The sequence below is a fragment of the Myotis lucifugus genome, unplaced genomic scaffold, assembly GCF_000147115.1.
Source record: "Myotis lucifugus unplaced genomic scaffold, Myoluc2.0 scaffold_5, whole genome shotgun sequence".
NCBI classification, from domain to species: Eukaryota; Metazoa; Chordata; class Mammalia; order Chiroptera; family Vespertilionidae; genus Myotis; species Myotis lucifugus.
The window spans coordinates 5,786,656-5,803,239 of record NW_005871053.1 but is presented as its reverse complement, the minus strand read 5'-3'; the positions used below and the strand labels follow the sequence as shown (position 1 = coordinate 5,803,239).

The 16,584-nt window shown below is 41.2% G+C and overlaps 1 protein-coding gene across 1 annotated transcript in view; it reads right to left on the bottom strand.

The window, feature by feature from the left end:
* Positions 1-16,584, bottom strand: part of PDE11A (phosphodiesterase 11A) — a 270,293-nt gene that overhangs the window by 25,018 nt on the left and 228,691 nt on the right. Inside the window, exons 16-19 of the mRNA XM_006083068.3 lie at positions 14,156-14,233; positions 8,598-8,661; positions 3,440-3,514; positions 729-812 (exon numbers count right to left, since the gene is read on the bottom strand). Coding sequence (XP_006083130.1) covers positions 729-812; positions 3,440-3,514; positions 8,598-8,661; positions 14,156-14,233 — 301 coding nt within the window. The remainder of the gene's footprint in view (positions 1-728; positions 813-3,439; positions 3,515-8,597; positions 8,662-14,155; positions 14,234-16,584) is intronic.

Genomic DNA, 16,584 nt, shown 5'->3' with positions numbered 1-16,584 from the left:
CCATGGAACTTGTCTCCTTGCCAGGGGCAGGTCCCGAACACCAGAGCCAGAAGCCGTTAGCACATCTTGCTCAGCATTCAGTGGTCTGCATTTGTCACATGCATCTCAGAGACAGGGATGTTAGGATGAAAGGGGATTTACAAAACTCCATGGCCCAGACCATGGGGTCAGAGCAGAAAACTGTGATTCATGGAACCCTCATGATATTCATGAACGTAAAAGAAAAATTGTAAAAAAAAGAAAAGAAAAAAAAAGAAAAGAAAGAAAAAGAAAAAGATTTTCACAGCCACATGTTTGAGAAAGTTAGAGTTAATCAAGGTTAAACATGTTTCTTTCCTGAAGGACTTCTCCCAGGCTTCAGTATTTCAATGTGCAAGGGAGATTCCTAGTTATTGGGCCTGAGAGCCCTCTTTGAAGAGGTATCTATTAGGCTATGGCTACATACTGTGTTCCATGGGGCACAGTTTGAGAAACACTGAGAAAAACATTATCATCCCTGAATTAATAAATGAGGGAGTTGAGGCCCATGAAGATTATGTCCTCAGGTCTCAGGCTTCTAGGCCAACTTTCTCAGGGTGTGACAAAACATCTGAGAAAAGGTCCACTGTAACCATGGTTCTTAGAAAAATACATACCCGAAGAGGCTCCTAAAACTAAAGTTGAAAGTGTGCTACATACCCTCTTCTGGCCCAGTCAGGGCACCACAGACCCTCCTGAATCGTGAGTACCTGGTACAGAGGCATGCAGATGCTATCGATCCACTCCAGCTGCAACCGAGGCAGTTCATCCTTCCGGTTCCGATCAAAAATAGCCTGGGATGGGGGAGGAGAACCTTGCTTTATTACACCTGACAGTTTTACAGGTGCTTTGTCAACTGCTTTGCCACAATGATCCAATTTTTACCAACCAAACACTTCACAAATCACAATCCATCTTTACACGCACTTTCTTTTCTTTTATCTATGATGAGAAATAAAATATTTTCACCTCTTTTTATGGGATTTGTAAGCGAAGTTATTTGAACTTTACAGCACGCAACTCCTTGGGGCCAAAATCTGTCTCCAGATACAAGTAACTGCCACTAAATCAAGTCATCAGGTCACTGGGAATTGGGTACAAGTTTTATTGCCACCAAACTGATGGAGGCTTTTTATTTTCCGTGAAAGAGGGTGGGATAGATCAGAAAAGATCCTTGAAAACCATTTCATTTTAAATAGGAACTATGTGTATTAATTTTTCAGGGCGGGGTGTTGATGTGGCAGTTCTGTGTGTTCTTCAATAAGGTTCTGTCTGTCATGAATAAATTCCTAATTTTTAAAATCTATCACTGAATGGATGATGGTAGGAGGTACCCATTCTTTCCTGATTCTTAGCCTTTAAACTTTATGGTATTATAATGTTTAGAAAAGTTGGCTGTGTTTGTGAGAAAAAGAAGTGACATATATCTAGGTAGCAGGTATGAAAAGGGAAACCATCAGTAGGAATTGGAGGGGTAAAATGGATTTCTTGACCAAATACTGCCATTCTATGCCAGGGAGAACGTCCCTCCCTTTGTGCTTAAGGGCGAAGGTCAGGGTCTAAGAAACAACTGACCTTGCCCCGCGTTACTGCCTTTCCTCCAGATAAAACGTGCCATCCTGTCATTTTGGTGCTCACATAGGTCATGAGGGCAGATTCAAGCCATCCCCTTAGGAATGTAAACTGGTGCAGCCACTATGGGAAACAGTATGGAGGTTCCTTAAAAAATTAGGAATAGAGTTCCTATATGACCCAGCAATCCCTCCTCTGGGTATCTACCTGAAAATTTTGAAAACATTTATTCATAAAGATATATTATTCATGGTGGCCAAGACATGGAAACAATTCAAGTGTCCTTGGATAGATGATTGGAAAAAAAAAGATGTGGTACATAAATACAATGGAATACTACTCAGCCATAAGAAAAGATGAAATACTGCCATTTTAGACAATATGGATAGGTCTTGAGAATATCATGCTCTGCAAATAAATCAGACAGAAAAAATCAAGAACTGTATGATTTCACTCACATGTAGGATATATGTGACAAAAAACAGACTTTTTTTTAAAGGGAAAATCTTTTATTTGAAAATAGATATGTGGCTGAGAAAAACTTGGGTTGAATTAGGTTTTACACATTAACTATGTATGCCAATTTAGTGTCTTTATTTTTATAACCAAATTTGGTGACACCAAATTTGTTTTCAAAATAAAGGCTTATTTAAAAATCAGTTTACATATATGTTGCTTTCAAAACTAAAATAATTGGTGTATTAACCTATTCTGCACATTTTATATAAATGAAAACATATACTATGTGGTCTTTTGTGACTGGCCTCTTTCACTTAGCATGTTTTCAAAGTTTATTCCTGTAACACGCATCAGCTCTTCATTCATGTTTATTGCTGAATGATATTCCACTGTGTAGATGCACCACCTATTGTTTATCCAGTTATCATTTGATGGGCATTTGGGTTGTTTCTACTGTTTGGCTATTATGAATATTGCTGCTATGCAGTCTTCTGACCTTTTGGAGGTAAGCAACAGATTAAGGACAGTTAAAATTAGAAAAACTGTCTATTCTGACTTCAAGTAGGTAAAACTGTTTAAGCTAGGACCTAGTTCTGCTGCTTTTCCTTGCTTTTAAATGTGAGTAAAGAAAGGGGTCTTAAAATATTCAAAACTCAACGGACACATTTACTGAGTTTCCTTGAATCAACTGTGCTGTGTCAGACATTAAAATACTTTGCACCATTCTTTGAGCCAGTGGGTTTTTAGCTAACCATTCATTAAGAAAAAAGAGGCCGCCCCCTCCTTGAAGGTGTAATCAAGGCATTTACTAGTATATCTTTTGTATCCTGATGAGTAAAACCAGCACCAGCCTGAGCCTACAGTAAGCATTCTCAAATAATATTTGAATGGATAGGAACTGCTGTAAATAGCAATTCAATCAGCAGAACCTAAATCTCCCGGTGAAACTTTTCATTTTGTAATGTTCAAAATTAGAAAATAAAATCTTCAACACTCATTATTTACGACAGCTGCCTGTTCTAGTTTCTCAAGGCTAGACAGTTTGCCTTTAATTCTTTTTTTCTGTATTTTTATTCCATAGTAGCCATTGACCACCTCAGAAATACCAGCCCTGGGCTCTGAGTTATTCAAATGCCACTCTGCACATCCTCTCTTGTGCCTGCTTGTCCCCCTGTGGGTGCTCGGGAAATTCTTGTTAAGTAGCTTGCCACTCTTAATCAGACACCTGGGAAAAAGAGTGCTTAGCATCTAAGCTTAATTAAAGTTTTAAACTTTCAGGAGTGCTTCCTTAAATCTATTCTTAATTTCCCCCTTTTCATGTGGTTTGAAGTCATTTTTTTAAAATGTCACTCAAGAGGGTAGATACATCATAATAAAAGGATGAGCTTACTGAAGGGGTGAGTTTGAGTTCTGATCTCTCCCGATCTCCTTGTTCGAAGAACTCACTGGTTACAAGTTCGGCCACCTGAAACATGTAAATATTTCAATTTATGGCTATGTCTAATTTATCACCAGACTAAGAAGGTATTTCTGGCTTATGTGTATGGCAATTATCTTCAACACACAATCATTTAAAAAGCTTATGAGGAAGTACCTTTTGTGCTTGAAGGTTATTATAGAAATTAATCAATGAAACAGATTTCCTTTTCATCAGAAGAAACTGTGCCTTGTAATTTTAGATGCATGCCAGTAGACAATTCCCAACAGCATGTATAGCTGGCATATTTGGGATGATGCAAATAATAAGCTAATAAGACTTCTTACATTATTAAAATATATTTGTTATTATAATTAGCTCACTTTTGGTTGTTTCTATGTAGATTCTTTACATTGTTGCATACTTTTATCTTAACCTGGTTTAATCTTGCCCTCACAAAGACTCCTGAACTGCCTCGCCCTACCAACATCTGTGTGCCTCTGAAAGGAGTAACCCTGGGCGCACCCCTGCTTTCTGCTTGGAAAACCAGTTGAGGGGCAGGACTAATGCTAGAGTCTCTGCTCATACCAGACTTTTGCAGTGTGTCATGATATAGTTTGAAGAACGTAATTTGCTCTCCAGGCTGTCTGAATCTATGTACTAAAAGTGTTCATTTGTGGCAGGTTCTAGTTGGTCCGAGCACAATTAAATGACTATTCTATCCCAAACCATAGATATTTATCCAAAGCAAGGACCTGTGTTTTCCTCTTCTCATCCATTAGTGTGGATGATCAGAAGTTACTGACCATAGTCAAGCTAAAGAACTCTTTTCTGAGTCCTGTGCTTCTAAGGATAGCTTTACGGGAAGCAAATTGATATACTATATACGTGTTGAACAGGTATTTGCAACAACACTGTGGTGTGCATCTAGAAAATCTCTGAGATGAGCTAGCTGGATTTACAAAATATTGGAAGAGCAGAAAAAAACCCTAGACAACCAGATGGCAAGAAGACCTGGATCCCCAGACTAATTTTTCCCTGTTCTAGGCTCTTATAATGGTGAGGTTCTTAGGCCTGGTGAAGACTTGAATGGCCTAATTTTGGTTAAGTGCATAGAATGAAGATAATTACCTAAGTGTACCTTTTAAGAGCTTTGTCAACCATAAGTCATAGCATTGATAAAACATAAAAACATCTCTCTCTCTCTCTCTCTCTCTCTCTCTCTCTCTCTCTCTCTCTCTCTCACACACACACACACACACACAGAAATCTGAGAGTAGCAAGTATACAGTCATTTATAAAGAAATAGAATATTTAGCCAGTTCAGATTTTAAACATTTAAAAAATTCAACAGCATAAAACTAGTTGGAACTGACTCAGTATTTATGGGGCTTGTTTCACTTCTCTGCTCTCCAGTCTCTGCCACTACCTTTCACTTTAGTGCTCAGGCCTGTGTCCTTGTCTCTGGCCTTTTAAAGGAAGAAATGGTCCCCTCAGGGCCTGGCTTTATTTATTCAGTCCCCAGCACTCTCCCTCAGACTGCTCTGAGGTGGGTCTTTTACACTGAAGAACACAAATGTACAATCAGGTCACTCAAGGCGGGAGTCCTGCATAGGTCTGTAGCCCCTGAAAGGCACAGAAATTACAACAAAATCTTGTCCTGGATCTTTCTAAAGTGGTCCTGGGTGTCCCCCCTGTGCATCTTTCACAGCTCAACTTGTACCACTGTGTTCCTTGTACTTAAAAACCCAATTAGGAGCATTAAGTGGCTCCTGATTGAATTTTGTATTAAAGAGGGGAATTGAGATGCTAATCAGGCCTTGGGGGATCACTGGGGAAATCCACATGCTTACCATCATGTTTGTGAGGAAGGAAAAGTGGAATAGACACCAGTAAAAAAAAATTTAAGAGGGAATTAAAAAATAAACAAACTTCTAGGAAATTAGAAATACATTTATGTTTTTACTTATTCTTATTTTAAAAAGATTTTTAAATTGATTTTTAGAGAGAGAGGAAGGGAGAAGGAAATCATGAGACATCAATTGGCTGCCTGCTGCATACCCCCTACTGGGGATCCTGTCTGGGAATGGAACCCGCAACCCTTCAGGAAACCTTCCAGACATGGGACAGTGCCCAAACAGCCACACCGGCCAGGGCCATTTATGGTTTTAAAAGAAGGTTCCATTGTTTTTATTCAAATGGTTCCTAAAATCATGGGAATGATATTTTTAAAATACTTTAATTTATTCAATTTAGAGACAAACAAATGAGATCTCCAATGTAGAGGTGTGACAAGATTCTGATGGAAACATTTGGAAAAACATAGCATTCGGATTTATTTCCTTGAACTCTTGAGTTTCTGCATTTATCAGCAAAGTTCACATCCTAAAATTAAAATAATATTTACACCAGTGACCAAGGAGACCATCTACAAGTGGCCATTGGCCTCTTTGGTCTAAAATATCAAGCAGAAACTTTTTTCCTTCCTAGTACTTTGTCCTGTCACTTTCCTGCCCCCAAGTGGCTCCTGCTCCTTTAGTTCCTTCTTGACATGCATTTCACTGGGGTTTCTGAAGGCCCTGGCACACCATCCCTCACTCCCTCCCTTTCCAATCTTCTCTATTTTTCCCCTGGCCCCCCTAACTTTCTCCCACTCTCCACCTCTCCACTCCCCTTCCATCCCTACCATGGTGCCCCCTCCCTGCCAGGACTACAGTTCCCCCAACACCTGGAAGAGCCACCCACCTCTTCTCTGCAGTTTATTCTCAGACTTTACTGCATGAGAGGCCTTCCCATGCTGGGAAGTGAAGGGTGGGCAGAGTTGTAAAAATAAGCTACCCAATTGCGTGTTTGGGGTGCATCAAAAGCTATGTTTTGGGTATGTGTAGGCCTTTAATGTGCATCCAGGCCTGATGTAGAGATTGGCAAATATCACCCAGAGATCCTGAACTTGGAGCTTGAGACCATGACTGCTGGGGCATTTGGTCATCTCCCCTGGGGAGTGGGTGAGCATGTTTTGCCTTTTGCCTGCAGGAGGAGAATGAATCATATTTTTGGTGATTAAAAGAGCAAATTGTGGTAGTCATGTTTTCAATAATTATTTCTGGCTTTTTAATTTCTGGGCACATGGAAGGATTATATTCCCTGGTTGGGAAGGGTTTTGTGACAAGTTCTGGCCAATGAATTGTTGGAAGATGGGGGGTTTCATTTCCACTGCAAGACCCACAGGGTATCTGCTATAGTGATACAGACAGTGGCTGCCCCTTTAGCCTGTGTCCAGAAGGACAAAGCGGTAGGTGCCAGCCCACCCCGGATGCACACATGCAGGAGTCATTTGTTGGTTTCAGCCACTGAAATTCTGGGTTTAGTGGCAACATCACCTATCCTGCTGACACATTTAAAACTGCTGATTGAGGCATCCTGTAAAATAAAGCATAAGCTGCTGGGAAGAATGAAGGCTTGGGAGCCTAATGTGCTAAGATTCTAATATCTAGCTCCACCGTTTGCTAAGCCTCATTTTTCCCATTTGTGAAATAGCGATAATTACTGGATTAGTTTCTCGGGGCTGCCATAAATTATCACACACTTGGTGGCTTAAAACAACAGAAATTTATTCTCTTAGGGTTCTGGAGGCCAGGGGTCCAACATCAGTTCACTGAACAGAAATCAAGGTGTCAGCAGGGCCACCCTCCCTCGGGAGGCTGTAGGGCAGAATCTATTCTTTGCCTCTTTCACGGCCAGCATCCCTTTGTTTGTGGCTGCCTCACTCCAATCTCTGTCTTGTCTTCACATTGCCTTCTCCTCCTCTAATTGTGTAATCTCCTCATGCCTGTCTCCTCTAATGCCACAGGTGATAGGGTATAGACACCTGGAAAATCCAGGATAATGATGATGATAATGATAATGATATTGATGGTCCTTAACCACATCTGCAAAGACTCTTTATTTAAGGTAAAGTTTACAGGTTCCAGGGACTGGGACCTGAAATCTTTGGGTTGCCATTATTCAGCCTACTACAGTAACCACACCTACCTCAAAGTGGGTTTGGAGGATTTAAATGAGATCTCACATATCTATACTAATAAAAGGGTAACATGCTAATTAGACCAGATGTCTTCTGGACATCCTTCCAGATGCCCTTCCAGGCAAAACCTCGGTGGCAGAGGCTGAGGCAGAGGTGGTTAGGGGCGATCAGGCAGGCAGGCAGATGAGTGGTTAGGAGCCAGTGGTCCCAGATTGCGAGAGACCCACAGGGATCAGGCCTAAACCGGCAGTCGGACATCCTGCGGGATCAGGGGTCCCGTATTGGAGAGGATGCAGGCTGGGCTGAGGGACCCATCCCCCCTCCTGTGCATGAATTTCATTCATCGGGCCTCTAGTATGTATACAGCCATCATTTAATATTCATTATTTACTTATTCAATCAATAAATATTAGTTATGCATTGTTATATGAATGTATCATATTTCCCTAAAATATGAAGTCTTAAGTCACCAAGTCACTAGTTTAGACCTCATAGTTCATATAGTAGGTGCCTCCTAAAACTTAAAGAGATATTAACCTCAAATACTATTAGTAATCAAGGATTTTAAATAGTGTAATTATGGCTTGAAAGCTGTTCTTGTTTTAGAACTAACAGTTTGTTTTTTTTGGCAGTGAAACCAGATAGTAAAGGCATGATTTTTGGGATACAAATTAATTTGCATACTGCACACTATGGCCAAAGAGCCCTCTGATCTTGAAGTAGTATTTAAAAAGAAAAATAAAATTTTTTATTTACCTCCTTGGATTTTTTTTTCAGATGTGAAAAATGGAACCTTATGCTAAAACATAATTACCTATTCAAAAACACTATTTTTGAAACTCATGCCTTAAGAAATGGTCAAAGTGTTATTTGGATTTAGTGCGTTAAAAAAATGTTCCAGAGTCAGAAATATTATTAGTCAGCGGGAGCACAATAAAGGAAGGCTGGGCAATAAACTATGTGGAGCCTAAGCCTCCTGCTATTTTTTGCACCATGTTAATACCGATGCAAATTGACTGGGGTTTCAGTGCCTGGTAGTCAGGGCTCTGGGAATATCGTCCCCCCCAGTCCCTCCTCTGCTGAGCCCTGCCATTAATCACCACTTGCCTGTCTCGAGATCTCCCATGGTTTGGTCACGGCTCCAAGGTCACAGGCTGTCATTAACATTGATCTGAAAAACAGAACCAAACAAAACAGCCTGAATAATCTTTTGTTGCTAAACAAACCCGTCCTGGATCCATAAATAAACAAAATGGAGCGGAGGCAAGCTCACATCTTTTCCTCAACAAGGGAAGCACTGTTTGTGGTCCCCATGTTGAGCATCTCCATCCTGAGGCCACACGGCTCAGGAAGACAAAGCTCGAATGCTCCCTCGGCTGCCCTTTGTTTTGTCTGCAGCAGATGGAGGAAAGCAAAGCGTGCCTTTCTCTATACCTGAGCTAAGCACGCTCCGCCTAAAATAACAAGTAATGGACAATGCTTTGTATTTTTAACTATCAGCAAGGGAGTCAGTATATCATACCATATACATAGCTGATGAATCTAATTACCAGCTATCACTGATGGATGGGAATGGAAGAAAACCCACACCAAAGAGGTGAGGCACATGCTGCCTTAGAAGCTCCTTTCCCTCTCCTCCAGGGAGCTAAGATTTATGGGTGAGGCCCACACCGTTTTTCTCCAGTTTCCTGCCTGGCTGCCACCGTGTGTGATAAGGGTCACGAAGAGACATTCAGCTACAGCTTTCGTGCATGTGAGCATGTAAGAAAGCACAGGGAAGATCCGAATCAGATTACGGAGGAGCAGATTTCTATTGGGTTTAACCAGAATTCACACTGAACTGTGGAGAAAATGCAGAGGACAAGTCAAATTGTCGAGAGCTCGGGGTTATAATTGGATGTGGTGGGAAAGGGAAAAATAAAACACACGCTTTGTCCCAAATCTGCTTTCTTTGTACTAAGAGCAGCAGAAAGTGATGAAAAGTAATGACGGATCCGGGCTGGGAAACCACATCTTATCCAGCTCCTTTTGGAAGAGAGGGGTGTTGTTACAGGTCAGAGGGCAGAACTGATGTCAGGTGTTAACACTCATACCCCGCCGGTCCCAGGCCTTGGAAACATGTCTGCCTCCCAGATGGCGGAGCTTGCCTAGATGGTGGTGGGCTTTGTGCGACTCCACCAGGAAATCCCTCCAGGGAACAAGCAGAGGGGCTAACAGGTCATTCAGAACACAGCCAGGAGCACCAGCATCAGCAGCCCCCCCGCCACCCACCCACCCACGGGAGCCAGGCGGCATCTAATCCCAACAGCCCTGTGCTAGGTAAGCAGCGGTTCTCAACCTGTGGGTCGCGACCCCTTTGGCGGTCAAACGACCCTTTCACAGGGGTCGCCTAAGACCATCCTGCATATCAGATATTTACATTACGATCAGATATTTACATTACGATTCATAACAGTAGCAACACTACAGTTATGAAGTAGCAACAAAAATAATTTTATGGTTGGGTCACAACACGAGGAACTGTATTTAAAGGGCCAGAAGGTTGAGAACCACTTATATAGAGAGACACCAGTCTGTTCTTCATACTTGATCTTCTGTAACAAGCACTTCCGCAGCCCACGGTTTGCCTGCCTCTATACGAGGTGGTCTACCAACTAACTCCTAACTGAATGAATCCTTATCACAACCCTCTGAGGTAGGCAGACCTCAGACCTCCTCTTGCTACACTTATTTTAGGTTCTGCTGGTACCAGAGGGGAACATGACTGTAGGCAATGCATTAGAATTTGCCATTTCTCTCCTGGGCAGGAAATAATCTCTCTAAACTTGCCTATTTTTACGATAACTTGGATGATTACTTAGGTTCCATCTGCTTGAGACTTTGAAACTTAGTTCTCAAATTCATATTCATATCACCATTAATCAGTTAATCAATAAGTTCATTGTGTTCGTGCTAGGTGCTCTAATAATGATAATTCTAATAGCTACCACTTATTGAGCAGGCTTACAGGTAGACATACTATTATTATTTCTATTTTACAAAGCAAATAATGTTTTTGCATTCCTTGATCAGAAAGGTTAGGTAGCTTGCCCAATATTACACAGCTAAGAAGTATCAAAGCTAGGATTGTTATCCATAAAGTCTGACAAAAGAGTCTCTACTTTCAATGAATACTTGGCAGTGGAGCAGAAAGTCTATACAGAGAAGGAAGACAGAAAAAGGCCGGGGGTGAGGGGAGGATGGTGGGGTGTCTGAAACCCTTATTTGATTGGCACTGGGGAGTTAATTAAGGTTGAGGGCTCAGGAGGGACCTGGCAAGACCTTCAAGGAGAGAACTTTAGGAGGTAGATATGAAAACAGTTTGAATAAGGAGAGAGTGGAAGCAGGGAACCAGCTGACAAGCATAAGTTGATAAGGGCCTACAACAAAGAAGGACAGGGGAATGGAAGGGCAAGATAAGGTGGGAGATTCCACAGGAAGAACTGAAGGAGGAGAATGAGCAGTTTTACCTTATTTGTTTTAATCCAGCCTCTGCACGAAGTGAACAGTCTTTTTTTACTCGGAAGAGAGCGGGGAGGGAGCTTGTACCAACTGCTTTAGTCTCATAATTCTAGTCCAATTTACAGTTAAGTGGTGTCAACCTGCTCAGTGTGACTGGACGAATGAGTGGTCAGTCACGAGTCTCTGTCCTACTGGGGTGGGTGAAGAACGGCACTGTATTTAGACACCCAACCCTCACAGCAGGTCATTTTTATCACACCTCTCCTCTACATGCCAACTGTAGTTCAATAAAGATCTTTCTTGACTTGTTCTCTAGTTTTAAAACAATTTGTAACCTAAAAGGAATAAATTTTAATTTTAAAGATATATTCAAATTCAGTAAAAGATTTCATGTATGAACTGAATTTTGCACTTAATAAACAAAAATATTCCACCTCGCAGTTTGTACTCTATCATTGCTTTAAATTATAAACACAAATAACCACCTCCCCTCAAATGGCCACATAAAATGACAGAACTAAAGAACTCAAGTTATGTGTTTTCCATCCTTACCATCACTGTACTATCATTGTTTGCTCTGAATATACTGTTTAGAAGCAGGGCTGTGACACTCCCAAAGGTTGGAGACACACAGGACACCCGGAGGCAGTGCAAAAGATTCTGAGCCAATAGGAACTCTTGAAAGTGTTTCCACCTGTACAGGGGGCTGACTGTCTACCTGGACATTCTCGAAATTAACTTACATGTAATTAATGCATAAGTAATAATGTACTCTTTGAAGCTTTCCTATAAATTATTTTGATACTCAACAGTATTCTCAGCAATTGTTTACAACTCATACTAACAAAATATTTTTCTCAGGAGTATCTCATCATCGACATTGTTTAGACTGCAGGCACATGGTGATGATAAAAAGACACATTTAGTTGGTTATATTACTACTTTAAAATTCCCTAATACAGTGCTCTCCAGAGCCCCTCCCCACTTGGTGCACATGGTCAGAGTCTAACCGTGAACTGAGGAGGGAGGGCAGAGCTAGGGGGCTGGACCTCCCGGAGCACCTCTATTTTACATATACTTCCAGATAAGTGGTTTTTTGTTGTTGTTTTTTACATATGAGGTTCCCTGCCAAAAGTATTTGAACATCTGCAGGAAAACATCCAGGTGGATATGAGGAACAAGCACTGGCATTTTAGGAGTTGTGCTCAGAAGAAGCCAGGCCCAAAAAAGTGGGAGTCGTTTAAGAAGAGATGGCAGCTGAAGCTGGAGGATGCTCAGAAACCAGAATACCAAACCCAGGTCCTTGGGGGATAGTTACACTTCGGTGGTAGTGGGAGGTGGAAGCCTGGAAAAGGACAAAGAGAACAAGGAAGAGTCAGAAAGAAAGTGGCAAGTCCAGAAGAGCATGGCTTTGCAGAATCCAAGGCCGGAGAGAGTTTTAAGAAAGGAAAAGCCAACACAAGTAGGAGTTAATGAAGAGATCAGGGAACCTGAAGAGAACAAAGGCTGTAGAATTAGATTCCTGGGAGCTGACCGATGCCTTTCAAAAGGAACAGAAATCACATTCATAGACTAAATTCCTCTGTAGGGAAATGGCTAACTACTCTGTGCTAAGTCTACATTTTGGAATACTATGGAGCATTAAAAGATGATGAGGTATGAACATGAAAAGACTTCCAACACATATAGTTGAGTGAACAGTTCAGATTACATGTAAATACAGAACTTATATTAAAACAGATAAATTCATACTAGATAAGTTTTCCTATGGTTCACGTAAATGTCCATGCTTTGGAAATGGTCTGGAAAGATACAGCTAACTGATAGCACAGCACAGCTATGCGGCAGTGTGGGGATTGGGAGTGAAGCTCAAAGGAGAACTGGAAGTTTATCTGTAATGTTTTAATTTGTTACAGAAAAATACGTTCCTATAATTTTTTACAGAATGAAAAGTTACTTAAAAAGAAATGGCCTTGCAAGAAGTTAATAGGAGTTGTGAGGGAAGGAGAGAACTAGGATTGGAGCTTGAGAAGAAGGTAAATTTCAGGGATGAATTTTTTGGCTGAGGAGATGGAAACATATTTTTAGAAAAGTCATAATGGAAAAACACACATGAGATTTTGAAAATGCAAGTCGAGAGAATACAAACAACAAGGTCGGGATGCAGGTGGTGGTGGTGGAGGGGATGAAATTAGGACACAAGTGGAGGTACTGGAAGGTTCCCCCTCACCCTCAGGAAAGGACATAGAAAAGATCTGTCAAGATAACAGACAAAGAGTAATGCAGAGAGGGGGGACAGGAGGGCCCTCTAGGGAGACAGCGAGAAGAAGTTGGCTTCAGGGGACAGTGCAGGGGAGCTCAAGTTCTGAAGGCAGGCAGAGGTTTCAGAGAGCAACCATGGGAAGGGGAGGTCTGATGGAGTCCCAGTCGGGGTGATCCCAGCGGCTGTCTGCTGTGGAGCAGACACAGCAAATCCATAATCCTGGCCTCACAATTCTCAGGAACAGTCAACAGCTCTGGAGTAGGAATAAGACAGCAGAAGGTCCTAGATGGCTGAGGTGGGGATGGCAGAAGGCAGGGGACGGTATGACACAGACAGAAATAGAGTCTCGCCAGCTGGTGTGGCTGCAATCAGTGGTTAAAATGTGCCACATAAAAATGATGGTTTGTGGCTGTCTCTTCTAAACAACCGGGAAGAAGTCCTGTGAAAAGTCTAGAATAGACTCCTTATTCCCCCCACCAAATGGTTCCAATTGGTTTTCTTGCTACAATACCTGTCATCTCTAAAGAAAAGCAACAGTGAACTCTGCTTTCCTTTATGCTGTGGAACTTTTCTGAGATTCAAACACTGCCCCCCGCCCCCCACACCAACTTGCACACCCGCCTTCTCTGGAGAAAGATGAGGTCATGGCTTGCTGAAACGGAACCAATTTGAATATCATTTTCTAATTCTGAATGCAAATTTATGGAGAGGAGACAATATAATACATTAGAAGGCAAAAGACATTGTCTATCTTTTATCCAATTATTCAACTAATCTCTCACTGTTTGAGTGTAAGCTAAGATTTGCTGCTTTAAAAATCATTGCGTGCTCTTCGCACTGTCAGGAAAGCAAAGCTAAATCTTCAAATAATGAAGAAACACAAACAAGAGCTTTCTCTTACCGAAATATATCACGATGGGGTTTGATGTTCCAATCGTATTCTCCTTTACTGACAAGTTCAAAGAATTCAGTTCTCCTCCTGCACAAAATCAAATGAAGAAAGAAAACACACACCTGGAATGAAATTTCTCAGTCTGCGGGTGACATAAACACATTTATGGGAAAATAGAAGACCACCCGAACCAAGTAACTTAATATTTGAAATCATGAGGCTAAGGCACTATCAAAATAAATCACTTCTTAAAAAATGTTGAGGCTTCAAGAAAAAGCCACCATCATTTCTGACTGTATTTACAACAGAGAAGATTATTGAGCCATAAAACAGAAAACAACGTGGTCCTGCATTTAGGATTACTTGCTGGAAGCCCTTGCGGCACCGAACGTCGGAGAAGAAAGGCAAGGACAAATAAAAAGCAGGAACAAGTTTGCAATGTTCTTTGATCATTTAGCATAGAACTGAGCTGTATGATGACCCAAGATAAGCTCAGCTCCCTGGTAGTAAATTCAGGACGAATCCTTTTTTCTAGGTAAGAAAATAACTATTTCAGCACTTTACTGTTTAAACACATGAGCTACGGAGTGAAAAATAACTATGTTTAAGCAATAGGTCAGGCACCTACTTGCTGTGCAACTTTGGGAAGTCACTCAAACCTTCTGAACTTCAATTTCCCAACCTCTAACATGGGGATTAGGTTTGCTAACTCGCAGTTATCGTGAGGATTACATGAGATGACATGCAAAGCCCTTCGCACAGTGTCTGCACATTTTAAGTGCTGGATACACACACACACACACACACACACACAGATTTGAGGATGTATAGATATGTGAAAGACAAGAGAAAATACTTCTCAGTTGTGAAAATAAGGGTGATTTATTTCTATTTTCACAACTTTAATCTAGTTAGATGACTTCATTATTTTTATAGTGAGAAAGCAAAAAAAGAAAAGAAACATCATCATCATTTTAAGTCTTTAAGAATTATTTCCTATGGTTTCACCTTCTTGGCTCTTCCTAATGAGAGACTATTTAAAGGATCCTGACATACTGTTTCCCAAAGTACATCCCACAAAATACCAGTCTAGTAGGTACTCCATATAAAGGTACTCCCAGCCAAGTGGGTTTGGCTTTCTTATCAGTAAAGAATAATATTAATGGGATTTACATTGTTAGGGTTGGTGGGAAGATTACATGAAATGATTTATGTAAAACACTTCATAGGGTACCTGGCACACAGTAGGTGCTCAGTAAGGATTAACTAGTATTATGCGCAGAAGGGCTGAGTTCACTGGCCCAGTGTTTTGCAGCTGGTGAGCAGTGGAGCTGGACTACAAACAGCCTGTTAGAATAGCAGCTGTCCCAAGCGGCTAAGATATGTCCCAGGTGTCCTAGGAGTACAGAGCAAGCCACTTAGCTCAGCTTGAAAAATCATAGAAGATCATGGAAGGCTTTCTGAAGAAGCTTGTCAGTCATCATCCCTGTCATCATATGTACCTGGGTGTCATTTCAATCCTGTGAGTTATTCTAAAAATCACCAGAATGCTAGCTCCAAGAGGACAAAGACCTGGTCCATTTTTGTTCACTCCCAGATCCCCAGTGCCTATAACAGTGCCTGACAGGCAGGAGGTTAGTAAATGTTTGTTGAATTGATCCACGAATGAAAAAGATAATCTCATAAGACTATTCACATAAAAACATAACTTTCAGCTACTAGTTTCACCTAGATTCTACTTGTTCTGGGTCTTCACAGTTGCCATTTGGAGAGACGGAGATAAGAAAACAACATAAAACCTATCCAAGAAAAGCCCTGTCAGATTCTTGAAGACTAGATTCTAACTTGAACCATGTGGACAACATAGTGAGTTCTAGGAAATTTAAGAACACCGTTGTCTGACCTTCCTTCCACTGAGTATTGTTATGTCTACTGAGAGCATGTTAGAGGAATGAGACATGACATTTTTGATGCAAACTGGAGGCATAGTCACCTAGGTGGCTAACTCAATACAAAAAATATATTTGAAAAACACAAATCTATGACATGCCAACCAAACAGAACTGTAAGAATAAATTCCCCCATGATGGAAAGTTTAATAGCTAGCGTTGCTGGTCTGAAAGTCTTAAATCAACTGAACCCCAAATCAGTCCACAGACTTTCCATCACATTACAACAAAGCTAGATTTTATTGACAAAAGGGAATATCCACTATGCCTAGAGGATGGTGGATAGAGGAGGGCAGGAAGAATTTCTTGCACAGGGCACAGAAGAATGTGGCATACTAATTTTATTTCCCCCCCACTGACAAAACTATACAATTTCTTAAGAGACTCTATTCATTCTGGTATCCCAAGGTTTGGCTATGACCTCATATGGGAATAGGAGACTTCCTTCACACCATAGTTTTATCAAGATGAACATGTTCGGCTCAGTGG